We start from the raw sequence: 12,729 nt of genomic DNA, 5'->3' as shown, positions 1-12,729 counted from the left end.
TGATACCTTGAATTCAGACTACATACATTATGTAGTTAAGCCTTTACCTTTGCATTCTTAAATTGTGAGGGAAATGTGTTGAAGAGGTTCATGTTAGTGTTTTTAAAAACCAATCTAATGTGAGGCTTAAAGGTTTTTGATTGTTACTGTTATATTAATGGAATACATAGAGAGAAGTTAGAGAAGCATAAATAATCTTGCTGGAAGTTAACACTTTTTATTTCTTAGAATTCAGAATAACACACAAGAATTCCAAAACAGAAAGAGACAAAGCAGGTCGCTCCCTTAAACAGAAAGGCACATCTCACCCCACCTTACTATGGGCTTACTGTTTCCAGATGGACAACACACAAGACCCAGACCACATGTTTTACTACAGAGCCCCCTGGATGCTAGAAGGACCAGGAACCCCCTGAAAATTTCAAGGGACCAGGTTACAATTTTAACCTAGTTTACAATACACCACAGTTACCTTGATAGATACAGTGTAAACTGTACTAGAACAAATAATTTACCAGAGTAGGTTCAAGAGAGATCTTGTATTTTAGTGGTAAAGACAAGAAGAAATGCACAGATTCTTCTTAGCTTTTTTTAAAAAAAATTAGAAGACAAGGTGTGTGAGTACTTTAAATCATATACATGGAAAATACTAAGGTAGGACTGAGTGAAGTATTTATCAAGTATAAAATTGACCTTCAATTTTATTAAACCTTACATTTAAATTATAAATGTTGGGCCTAAATTTTACAAATTATTTTCTTTTTTAAATTCTTCTAGTGTTGGGAATACAATTCTTCTAATAACAATGTTAGCAAGTTGCTCTTAAAGGTAGATAAGAAACTTATCACAAAAAGAGGAACATGTACAAAGTTTTATGGTAGTCATTAAGGTTGATGAGCAGACTAATTCCCAAAGAAATAAATATTGACAAAGAACTGAAGCAAAGTACTGCATCGTATTAATAGCATCGCTCTACAGATGGGATAGGTAGACTGAGAAGACCATTAGGTCACGTCAACACTGCACACTAGCGGTGGCGGTGTATAGGGTATGTGTAGATAGATGTTGCAATGGAAAGCAACCTGTGTTCACACTGGTATGTAGCTACATGAAGCATTGAAAGGCTTTGGCAGTGGGGAGACAGAGGGGAAAGGCTTCAGTAGCTTCCTGTAGAAGAGTTCCAGAGGGGTAGCCGTGTTAGTCTGTATACAGCAAAAACAACAAGAGTTCTGTGGCACTTTAAAGACTAACACATTTAATTTTAGCAGACATAAGCTTTTGTGAGGCTCAGCTCACTTTGTCAGATGCAGAGGTAGAAATGAGAAACATAGGATCATCATCATACATATACAAGTGCATACAGAACAATGGGGGAGGTGGATGAAAGCCAGGTACTTGAGGTCTAACGACAGTCATTGAGTAGGAGGTGAGACTGGATGAGCAAAGTAATTTACCTCTTGTAATGAGAGAGCCATTCCAAATGAGAGTAGCTTCCTGGTGGCAGGGCTTTCCCTGTGATGGGAAAGATTCAAGCAGTAGGATGCTAAATTGCTAAAAATAGCTGTGTAGATAGGAGAGGCACTGCTTGGCCAAGTAGAGAGCCATGTGGATATATACACAGGCTTCAGGCATTACTTTACTCACCTAAGCTGTGCCTCACCGTCTACACTGCTATTGATACCTGTTCTGCAAGAGGGAGCGGTACCTGTGTATGTACTCTACACGTCACTGTAAGAAGTTTAGTCTGAGTCCATATACTACTTTACCGTTGTTCTCCCCTTATCTCTGTTTGATTGTTACAATTTAAACGCTGAGCCTGAGGTTTCTAGTATTTTGATCTCCATATCTCTGTTTTTCAAAGCTATGAAATACAGGGATAATTTAGTAGAACTGTAACATTGCTTGTTCCTTTACATTTTGTTTGTTCCAGTCTACAACAATTAGATGCCCTCAGCCATTCATCATAAATCACCTGAGGATTGAGGAACTGAGATCAATATATTGAATACACTTTAATATACTTGATAAAGCTTTTGATTGTGACCTAATTTCAACTTAAGCTTCTCTGCCCTAAAAAGGAAGAGTCTGTAAGAATTATAATGGAGTGTTTTTAGCAGAGTAAATTGACAACAAAATTACAAGCTGTTTCGAAGACATGCCAAGTCTCATTGGATCTTGTGACTGCAGGTGAATGTTTCAACATTTCTGCATGATGGAGCTGCCTTTTCAACATGAAAATCTCTAGAGTCTTATTCAAAAAATTTAAAAGGATATAAGAATTTGGGATAGACTATCATTTTGATACATTCATGTCTCAGAGGTTCAGGGTAGTGTTACATCCTGGTCCGGTATTCCACTGTATAGGCATCAATTTCTTGCAAATTAACTCAATTACAGGGTCTCATGTGCTTCTAAGAAGCTAGCAGAGTCTGGACAGTCTAGTCACTGTTCCTAGTTCTGGGTCTATAAGGCAGACTGAAAGCTCAAATCCCTTGTCTGTGCCTTTCTTAGCAACATGAGACAGCCACCCTAGAAGTTAAACCAGTGCCTCAGATTTTCTGAGTGCCCAAGAGCTCCGCTGAGTGTGTGGGTGCTGTGGGATTCTAGTTTAATCCTTTCAGGGACAATGTGGCAGAAAAGCCAGGAATTCAGGCTTAGCAAAGGAATTTCTTAACCACAGTGACTACTCTTAAAAGGACATGAGAGTTACAGCTCTTTTAAAAATAACAAAAGTCCTGAGATATCCCTTCCCCCTGTCTGATCTCATTCCTTTTATGTGTCCAAGGTTTGTCAGCATTCCAGGCTGTACAGAGTCCCTCTCGCCCTGTCTCTACTACACATCATGTTTACAAGGGGCTATGGTTGGTCCCCAGCTTAAAGCATTACTTTACTTTTAAATAGTCTGTTTGCCTGCCATTAGTTCCTGAGATTCTTTGGCCTGATCCCCCACTCATGCTGGCACCAGCTGCATAGAAAACAATTGTTTCATGCAGGCGTTTCATTCAAAGTTGATAGCGATATGAAACTGTATTGATGACTTCTCGCTGATAGCTCTTCAATGAGGTGTCAAGCACTATTCCCAGGCAAGGTTTTAGTCTGGGATGGAATTCAATAGCCTTGCCTTGGGCAAGTTTTAGACATGTTCAACACACAATACAAAATGGAGTTCATAATTTGATACAAATATCTTCTGTGTCACAGTCAGCAGTCAGTCTGTAAGAGGAAATAACAAACATAAACAGCATGAGTAGTAGGACTCTGAGAAATGTGGTTGGAAATATCCTGTTTTGGCGTACTTGGTAAAAATATTGATCTTTATGGTTTTGCAGTGAAAGTTGCTGGTCTGAGAACTGTTACAGTAATACTTAAATTTTGTGTAGCACTCAGAGAGCAATGCTAATGGAGAGTCTCCTGTCTTCACTAATGTGAGAGAACAACCATAGCATTCTAATGCAGGGTTTTTCAGAAGCTGCCTCTCAGCCGATTCAAAATCATAGCATTCTGGAGATTATAATGAGGGTTAATGGCATGCATATGGAGAATTCAGTAATATTGAAAATGCATGACTTTAACAAAGATGACAATCTACCCACATCTAAATATCTACATTCAAGTAATCATAGACCAGCATAGAAGTAAATATTACTGTAAATAGTAACATGTAGAATGCATATAAAACTATAATCTTGTTTGCCATCTAGAAAACCTGAAATAGCAGTCAACGGCATTTTATCACTGTAGTTACTGATAACAATTGCTATCTTTCAGTTGCAAAACAGTTTAATTTATAACTCTGTCTTCAAATGCAAAACTTCCTGGAAAAGAAAATTACCGTATGAACTCAGAACATTTGAGCAAAATCCTTTCAGCAGCTCAGAACATGGGTTCATACTTCCTTTGTATTATACAATGTCCATTTGATTTTTATCTAAGTTTTTAAAGTCTTTCTCTGAAAAATATCTGGCTGGCGATGCCACTGTCTTATAGGGCTTGATCCTGTGCTCATTGAAGTCCATGGCAAAGCTCCTATTGACTGTAATGGTACAGGGTGAGGGCCCTAATACTATTTAAACAATAGTGTCAATATTTGAAAAAAATACAGAATTCTAACTAGACAGTGTAATAAGACCAAATTGAAAAAATAAAGCTTATGCTAGTCTCAATAAAATATTCACTATGATATATACAGGAAGGGACTATTACAGTAGTTCTGTTGTTTTTGTATTGTTTAGGTGCGTTTTTTTAGGACTGGAATTTAGAACACAAGTGGCTGGCATGTTTTAAGTTGTTTTAACCTACATATTATGTTGCTACATGAAAGTTATGTACACTTTCTGACAAACATCACTCACCTTTTTGTTTTTTTCAAGTTCTCTACAGGGAAGAAGAAATGTGGATGTTTTAAATATTTCTTGTACTGGGAGTCTGACTTCACAAAAAAGTGAGTTGAATGCTGTGATATTTCAATTTTGAATTGAGAACATGGATCCCATTAAATAACTTACCAGAAATTGATATTGAATTATTATAGGAAAATCTGGGAAGCTGGGAAAGAAAAATAAATACAATACCAAGCAGGTAACAAATATCTATATTTTGCCTGAGGTATTTTTTGTTTCTTACGCCATAGTTTATAAACGACTCTGTTTTTTTAAATAAATGGAAGCTAGGAAGTTTGGTTTTTATTTTTGTTTTCTCCATCCACTTTTACTTGCCTGATCCCTGGATTTCTACATATTCTATACTAAACAGCCAAGTGGATATTTGTAATAAAATTATCTTAGATGAAAAATACACACAAAGGGTTCACGCCTGTCACAAATAACTTAATACCATTTAATTAGTCATTAAGTGCCATAGGATCTTGAGGAAATAAGAACAAAAAGAATTGCTAGTGTTACACAGTTATGCAGGAACAGGTTAGCAAAGTTGCTCAATCACTTATAAACAAGTAAATTTCACTCACTGAAAATAATTCTTGTACAAGCTCAGGCATATTTATTTCAAGTAAACAGATCACACTGAACTGGAACCTAAACTTTGTGCTGAAATATGCCTTTGTCAGAAAATGAGGGAGCAGAAAAAAAGGCTACTGACTGAAAGCTAGAGTCCAAAGGCAGTTTGGCAGATACTTTAAAACTGATATGTCCAAATATCATTGATAGTGACAGTAGAAAAAGTCAGAAGATGATGATAAAGACAGAAATAGCTTGGAGAAAAAGAATTAAGATGCTGGATTTCAACAAGCAGGAAAAATTCTCTCATTCTTTTAGGACAGTTAACTGATATCTCTGTCTATAGGATATAACTTTTGTTGAAATGCAGCATCCTCATTTCCTTTCTCTGTAAAGAATAAACTGTTATAAAGATTATGGGTAGAATACACAATCTTTTGTATAATTGTTTTTTTAAATGTAGCACAAATAGAAATTGTTAAGTACACTCCTAGAGTATACATTTCACTTTTAAGACGCTTACAATTTTAAACCACCCCCCCCCCCCCCAAAAAAAAAAAAAAAAAAAAACAAAAAACCGCCTCACTCTCCATTAGTGGGGCTTGGGTGCGAAGAAGGGAAGAGACTGCAGAGGGTAGTGCAACAAATTGAATATTTCATTCTGGCCTAATTTATCTGAAAATTAGGGTGAAGGCAACATAAAGCAGCTCTACACACACACACACCTGCATTGAAATAACAAAAGGTGTGAAATAGGGATGACTGTCCACACACAGACTTGCACTGAAGTAACTAAATCAGTTTAGAAAACTGATTGGTGCAAGTTTGCGTGTGGATGTAGGTGTAGGACCAGTCCTTAATCAGTTTCAAATAAGAAGCAAAATTTACTCTTGTTGCTGTGTAAGCAGAAAACATATTGAAGATACAGCAGTATCCCATACAGATTTAAAGTACAATACTATTTTCTTATTGATATAACTTTTTTTTCTTTAAAGAAACCTCCTGTGAAGAAAAGCCATCTGTCATCTCTCCATATGGGGAAACTTTTTTTTTCAGCAGCCCTGCAGATTCCAAGGTAAATTGAAAAGTCTGGGTGTAAATACTGTAATGCAGTAATATTGTAGTGCAATACATTTTTTGTCCCCCACAGCCCACCCTCCTCACTGCATGCACCTGAGGACAGTTCTGGTGTCAACATTTTTAAAAGGATGTTGAAAAATTGGACAGGATGCAGAAAAAAGTTGCAAATGATTGTGTCTGGAGAACATGAACTAAAGATAAGGTCATGTACTATTTGCCCCAACTAGGAAGGGCAAGAAGTATAATCTTCAGCACACAAATGACTTTTTAAGCTGCTTGCTTTTTTTCCACTTGTGTGCAGAATGTCTTGTGAACACTAATTATTTGATTTTGTGCTTGAGGTTGAAAAATCATTTAAAAATGAACAAACTGCATCTTCTGTACATTTAATAAGGCTAGAAAGCTTTTTCATCTGCTAATTTATGCATTTTCAGTATTGGTAATGTTGAAACTTATCGGTAACGCTACTTACCCTGGTTAGAATGGTTGGTTATACACCTAGGATGGTCATCAACAGTCTTCCTTCTCTTTATAAAGGCCATATCAATTGGATTAACTACCTAACAGAATGGAATTGCTGTTTCTTTACAAACTTCGATCTCATTAAACAAAACTTTTTACAATATAAGCACGAATAACGTTGACTCTTTCTACAGATCAAAAATAAACTGGTGTTCTTAGTGTGGGTAATCAAATTTTCCAAGATGTTGAAGGTAATGCATCCTACTAATGTTCAACTGCATCAGAATATGTTAGGTGGTGAGAGTGGAAAGAAAGGTATTAAAATTTACTGAAGAAATCAGAAAATGCTGTAGATATTCCAAATATCCTAGGAATGCATAAGTAAATATATGTAGTTCTTAAGAAAAGTTAATTATCGAGGTCTATGTAATTCACATATATATATAAATGTAACAAACTGCTATTCTGGACTAGTTAGGTAAAGCCTGATCATTGCATGTTCTAAATGGCTGGGTGTTAGATGTTACACCACTGAGACAGGAAGAATGTCAAGGGAGCAGCTGAGAAGAAAAGTCTGCAGTTTATATGGGGAATGTCTGGGGAAACCATTAATGAGTCACTAGGGAGTTACAGCTGGGAGATGAGTCAACATGAGGGAGCTGGGACTTAAGGTGGTTATCTGCACTGAAGATTGACTGAGGATATTAAGAAAACCTGTCTGAGTTAAACCAGGAGGGAAGGCAGCAGATGTGTATGGAGACCTCTGAAGAGCTGACTGAACAAGAAATGGTTTTAACAATAGTACAAGTCAAAAAAAAATCTTTTTTGCTTTAGGACACCAATTAAAAGATAGCTTCTATCTAAGGAGTCAATTATATGTATACTAATGCATTCTGCATATGCTCAGTTTATGGTTGTCCTGTCTTTCTGTTGCTGAGATACAACCTTCAAATGTAAGTTTGATGTACAGCTTCTCTGAAAATAAACAGCAACGATGGTGTAAACTTAACTCTTCCTTTCCATCACCATTTAGCTGGCTATGGGTGCACTTCTGAGCTTAAATGGGTTCATTTAAATGCTTCCATTGTAAAATAGGAGCATATTGTAGGGGGGAGGAGGTGTTTGTGTTCCAAAGAGTGTGGGGAACACAAGAACACTGGATGCTAAAGCTATACTAATGTGATAAAGTTGTCGATCAACTTTTGAATATGCAAATGTTCCTAGATCAATGTTAACATTCACATGTTGTATGAACGTTTTGAACAGTCTTGAACATTTTGTGGTATACATTTCACACCAAACAGTAATGAACTAAACAATTAAGAAAAATGTGGAGAGAAAACACGAGGTATATGTAGCATAGCTGAGTTCAATATTACTACAGGAATCTGACCATAGAATTGCTTCCCTTTCTTTCTTTAACTGAGCAGCCTTGACAGTGCACTAATGCAATTTTTGCATTTAGAGAACAACTTCTGTCATGAAAGATAGGCCAAAGATTCTAAATCATACAGCAGTTAATGTACAATTCATAACAATTAAACTTGGGAAATTAATCATAGAAAACTTTATTGTAGAAAAGATATTGTTGATCATATCTCGAGATAACCAATTTTTTTATTTTTATTTTTTTGCATTGCATATTTTCTTTTATGCATGTAGATTAATTTTTTGTCTGTGGATGCTGCCCAATAAATGTTTAGCTGAAGTTTGTTTTTTTAAATATAGGGAATAATAGAAATTCGTAAAATACATACTTAAAATAATTTGGTCTTTATCGGGAAGCATTTGAGATCAACTGACCTTATACCATATGCAAAAGAAGTGCTTAAATGTCAAAATAGCACCTTTACTACCGTGGGGTGTCGTGTTCCTGATTTATAGTTGCAAAAGCAGTGAGGTCATGTAACAATCCAAACCAAATGCATGTCTCTAGAATTGATTTCTTCTTTCTAGGCAATCTATGGAAATGAATTCTTGGCTTTTGAAGAAAAATTGGAAGATAAAGAAGTAACTGAAGAGCATTGTCTTCGTGATAAATCACGGTATTACATATGAATTAAGGACAACTTTAAAACTATGCTTGCACCTGTCATCAACTTCTTTATTGAAATATAGTAACAATGGTTGACTTTCACCTCTGGGATCACAACCAGGATGGTATAATATTTTTGGGTTGGGTTTGGGTTAGCCCTATTCCCTCCCCAAAATCAGGCTGGGTTTATATTCTATGACAGTTTGGGGACATGTGCCCTGGGTCCCTGAAATTTGTTCAGACTTGGGTTGATATAGTTTGTATCGCCTTGTTCTGCTGGTCGTCTCTCACATCAGAGCAGGGAAATTGTTAACTTTATCTTAGATATCTTCTAGGGGGCCATTGCCTGTATACTTCTTTCTTCTTCCCCTCCCCCCAACAAAACAGGTCTTTTCTTTTGGGGTGGTGCAGTGATACTTATCTGGCACCCCAGCCCCAATCTACAAGATATAGGAGCTGTCAACTGATGCTTGTTTGCCCGCTGATGATTTAAAGGGTTGACATGGTCTCATATGGAAACAGAGGCCAGGCCACAAGCCCCAAGACACACATGAGTCTAATATGCTGGAGACAATGAATTCCCTTTGAAGTTCTGCAAAATTGACCTCCTAATGAACTAATAAGTGTTGTCTTACTGCTAATCACAGTGATTGGACATGGTAGGATTTATGCTTGGTCACAATTAAAATAAATAAGGTTAGCTTCAGTCTAAGGTCACTAACCTCGTAACAATTTAGAATGACCATTTATAATAATGATTTATAATAAATACAGTTTTTATTTATTTATGCAATATACTTATTTAGTAAATCATGAGTAAAATTCCATTGTTTTCTTCTAGTGTATTTAATATCCAGAATGGGAAAGCATCATCTGAGAACCAGGTGAAAAATGAATTAATATCTCAAGAGGACAAATTTATGTTACCAGAACAACTTGCTAGTGAATCTGAATATTCTACTATGGAAGAATGTTCTCCGTATTTAAGAACAAAAAATCATAAAGCCAAAATGCATTCTTCATTGCCTATTAAGAACCGAAGTAGAAATCTGGACCACTCTGTTAAAGAGCAGATTTATTTTCAGCCATTGGGTGATAACCAAACAATTACCCCGAAAGATTCAATAACACCCTACGCCTGTTTTTATGGATCATCGGCAAAGAAGGTTAAAGCAGGATGGTTGGATAAACTGTCACCTCAGGGGTATGTAGTATTTTCTGTTATTATTTAATACATCTTATGCATGAATGTTATGAAAATGAGTTGTATTGAGTCTATAGTCCAAATAGGGGGCCATTGTTTTCTTTTGGGGGAAAAGTAGGGTTTGTTGGGGAACAGATGGGAACAATAGTAATAAAAGTGGTGTAGATTTTTTCATTTGAATTCTTTTTGATTTTTGAAATAACGGTGCTCATTTCAGAGATTATTTAATAGGAGCACTTAAGGAAACACAAGTATTTAATGAAGCAGTTGGCAAGCACCGATGAATTACAGGTTGTGAATGTTGCTATAACTTGTTGTTGTGTCTTATCCTATAACTTTTTAGAAAAGTTCTTCTTTGCACCATAATCAGGAATACAATGAACTCTTATGCTGCAAAATTCCATTTAACAGACTTATTGTAGGTTCATAAAAAATTGTTTCCTAGATTGTCGGCACTGCTGGGTTTGTCATACTTTTGGGTTGCAGTGCTTTTTTATCTTTTTCTGATCTGATAAATAGATGTTTAAAGTCAGGAGGAACCACTATTTTGTAGTCTGATCACTTGCAAAATACTCAGAAAAGAACATCATTCATCACCTCAAGCCTATAACTTTTTTTTGCTACAGCATCTTTTAGAAAGACATGTAGTCTTGATTTAAAGATTTCAAAGGATGGAGAATCCACCAAATCCTGGTTAAATTGTTCAAATAGTTAATTACCCTCTCTGTCAAAAATTTGCACCTTTTTATAATATGAATTTGACTAGGTTTATTTTTTTTGCCATTGGATCTTTTTCTGCCTTTTTCTGTTATATTAAAGAGCCATCTAATGTCAGATAGCTCTTTCCCATGTATGTACTTGTAGACCTTAATCAGGTCACCTCTTAACTGTCTGTTCAGTAAACTTAAATATATTGAATTTGTTTAGTTTCACACTTTGTCAGGTTTTCCACACCTCTGATTATTCTTGTATCTCTTTTCTGAACTTTCTTCTAATTTGTCCACACCTTTTTTTGAAGTATGGACACCAGAATTGGACACAGTATTCCAGTAATTCATAGATTCCAAGACCAGATGGGACCATTGTGATCATCTAATCTAACCTCCTGTATAATACAGGCCATAGGATTTCCCAAATTAATTCCTAGAGCATATCTTTTTTTAGGGGGGGGAAAAAAAATCCAATTTTGACTTAAAAATTGTCAATGAAGGAGAATCCACCACAACTGTTAGTTAATTGTTCCAGTGGTTAACTACGCTCACCGTTTTTAAAACGTATGCCTTATTTCCAGTGTAAATTTAACTTCAACTTCCAACCATTGGATCCTGTTACACCTTTCTCTGCTAGACTGAAGAGCTGATTGTAACTGTAGTGTCTGGAGGGATCACACTGAGAATGCTCAGTTAGGGCAAACTGCAAAGAATGGGACAGATGATCCCCAAAATTGGTGGTTTGTTCTAATAATTAGATTCACCCATCCAGCAACAAAACAGCTTCTACAATACTTTACTCATTACCAAGTAGCTCAAAAATGCAGTTTCCTTTAAGCAATCCAACCCTGGGCTCCCATCCAGACAGTCAAGTCAAATATGGTGAGGATTACTTAAAATCTTATTTACCATATATCAAGTTCTACCAGTCCCAGGAGATCAGACACATTATCCACCAGGTCAATGAATATTTCAGACTTTACCCAAATACATTCTTACCACCAATTCTTATTAACTAATCTAAGATTTATTAAAGAAAAGAAAGTGTTATTGTGGTTAAAAGTCATTATACATACAGATATGGTTAAAGTTCTTAGGTCAGTTTCATAGTACAGATGGTGAGCTGCTGAGTTGCAAAAAGTTCTTTCAGAATCAGTTCCATAGGTTATAATCCAATAAGCAGTCCATGTGCAGAATCTGTTTAAATTCTTCCATGAGAAATAGCCGGGTTAATCCAGAATGGAGCTGGAAACCTCAGTCTTGCGACTCAAGCTTCCCTTGCTGAAGCTTAAGCAGATCTGAGATGAAAAAAGTATCAGGCCCAAAGTTCTTTTATAGATTTCTGGCAGGCTACAGATACTTGCTGTGACCTGCTGTCAAGAGGCTATTCCTTGATGAAGAATAGGTCATATAGATTGTCTCTTTGAAGTCTATTCCTATTTCCTATATATACACAGGTAATTAGTTAAATTGATGAGCATATGACAGTTTACTATTCAGTTTTATGGGCAGTTTACTACAGACTTCAAAGAGAAATAAAGATAATGATATTATTACACCATATGTTTCATTCATTTGCTAATATTCCATTTTGGTCTCTGAACCAATAGAACATAGTATCAGACAGGAAGAGAAGTTTATTATCTACCAGTTAATGAGATCACATTGTGAAGCTTCTAACGGTAAACACAGAGAAATATAATTAGTATTTACTTCTAATTCTTGGACAATACAAACTTTCATTTCAAACACTCTGGTCTATCTAACATGGCTTTGGTAACTATCTATAAGAAATGGCTCTGTTTACCATTTCAGTACTTCTCTAATATTTTCTTAAAGGTTGAATTTGGATCATTTAGCCTGCTAGTTGCTTAACTCTTTCCCGCTCAGTGTCACACTGATTATCAGATATTTGTTCTCCATGTAGGTACTTAGTCTATACTCAGGTTGTCCCTTTGCCTTCTCTTTGATAACTAAATTGAGATCCTTGAGTCTATCAAGGATCTATCTATAAGACATGTTTTCTAATCCTTTAATAATTCTCATGGCTCGCCTCTGAACTTACTCTTTGCAAAATATATCAAACTGGCCATAACATTAAATAGTTAGCAGAGCTGCATAGAATACTTACATTGTAATTCATGCACCAATGAACTGAGGCAAGTGCCATATTTAAACTCCAAAGACTATCCCTAATTGATGTGAGATAATTAATGGGAACTTTTTCAATTTTAAACTTTTTCTTGCTATTATGATAGTGTTTCTCAGACTTTTGAAAGCTTA

The 12,729-nt window shown here is 35.9% G+C and overlaps 1 protein-coding gene across 1 annotated transcript in view; it reads left to right on the top strand.

Annotated features, from left to right (window-relative positions):
- The window catches only part of ARAP2 (ArfGAP with RhoGAP domain, ankyrin repeat and PH domain 2), a 171,931-nt gene that overhangs the window by 18,285 nt on the left and 140,917 nt on the right, over positions 1–12,729 (top strand). The window contains exons 3-6 of the mRNA XM_067551531.1: positions 4,371–4,441; positions 5,951–6,030; positions 8,454–8,542; positions 9,374–9,736. Of these exons, the coding sequence (XP_067407632.1) occupies positions 4,371–4,441; positions 5,951–6,030; positions 8,454–8,542; positions 9,374–9,736 (603 nt within the window). The remainder of the gene's footprint in view (positions 1–4,370; positions 4,442–5,950; positions 6,031–8,453; positions 8,543–9,373; positions 9,737–12,729) is intronic.

Source organism: Emydura macquarii, unplaced genomic scaffold, assembly GCF_026122565.2.
Source record: "Emydura macquarii macquarii isolate MOO-44397 ecotype Brisbane River unplaced genomic scaffold, CSIRO-AGI_Emac_v2 contig_1353, whole genome shotgun sequence".
Taxonomy (NCBI): Eukaryota; Metazoa; Chordata; order Testudines; family Chelidae; genus Emydura; species Emydura macquarii.
The sequence above is the reverse complement of the archived record's forward strand: the minus strand, read 5'-3'. Positions and strand labels throughout refer to the sequence as shown.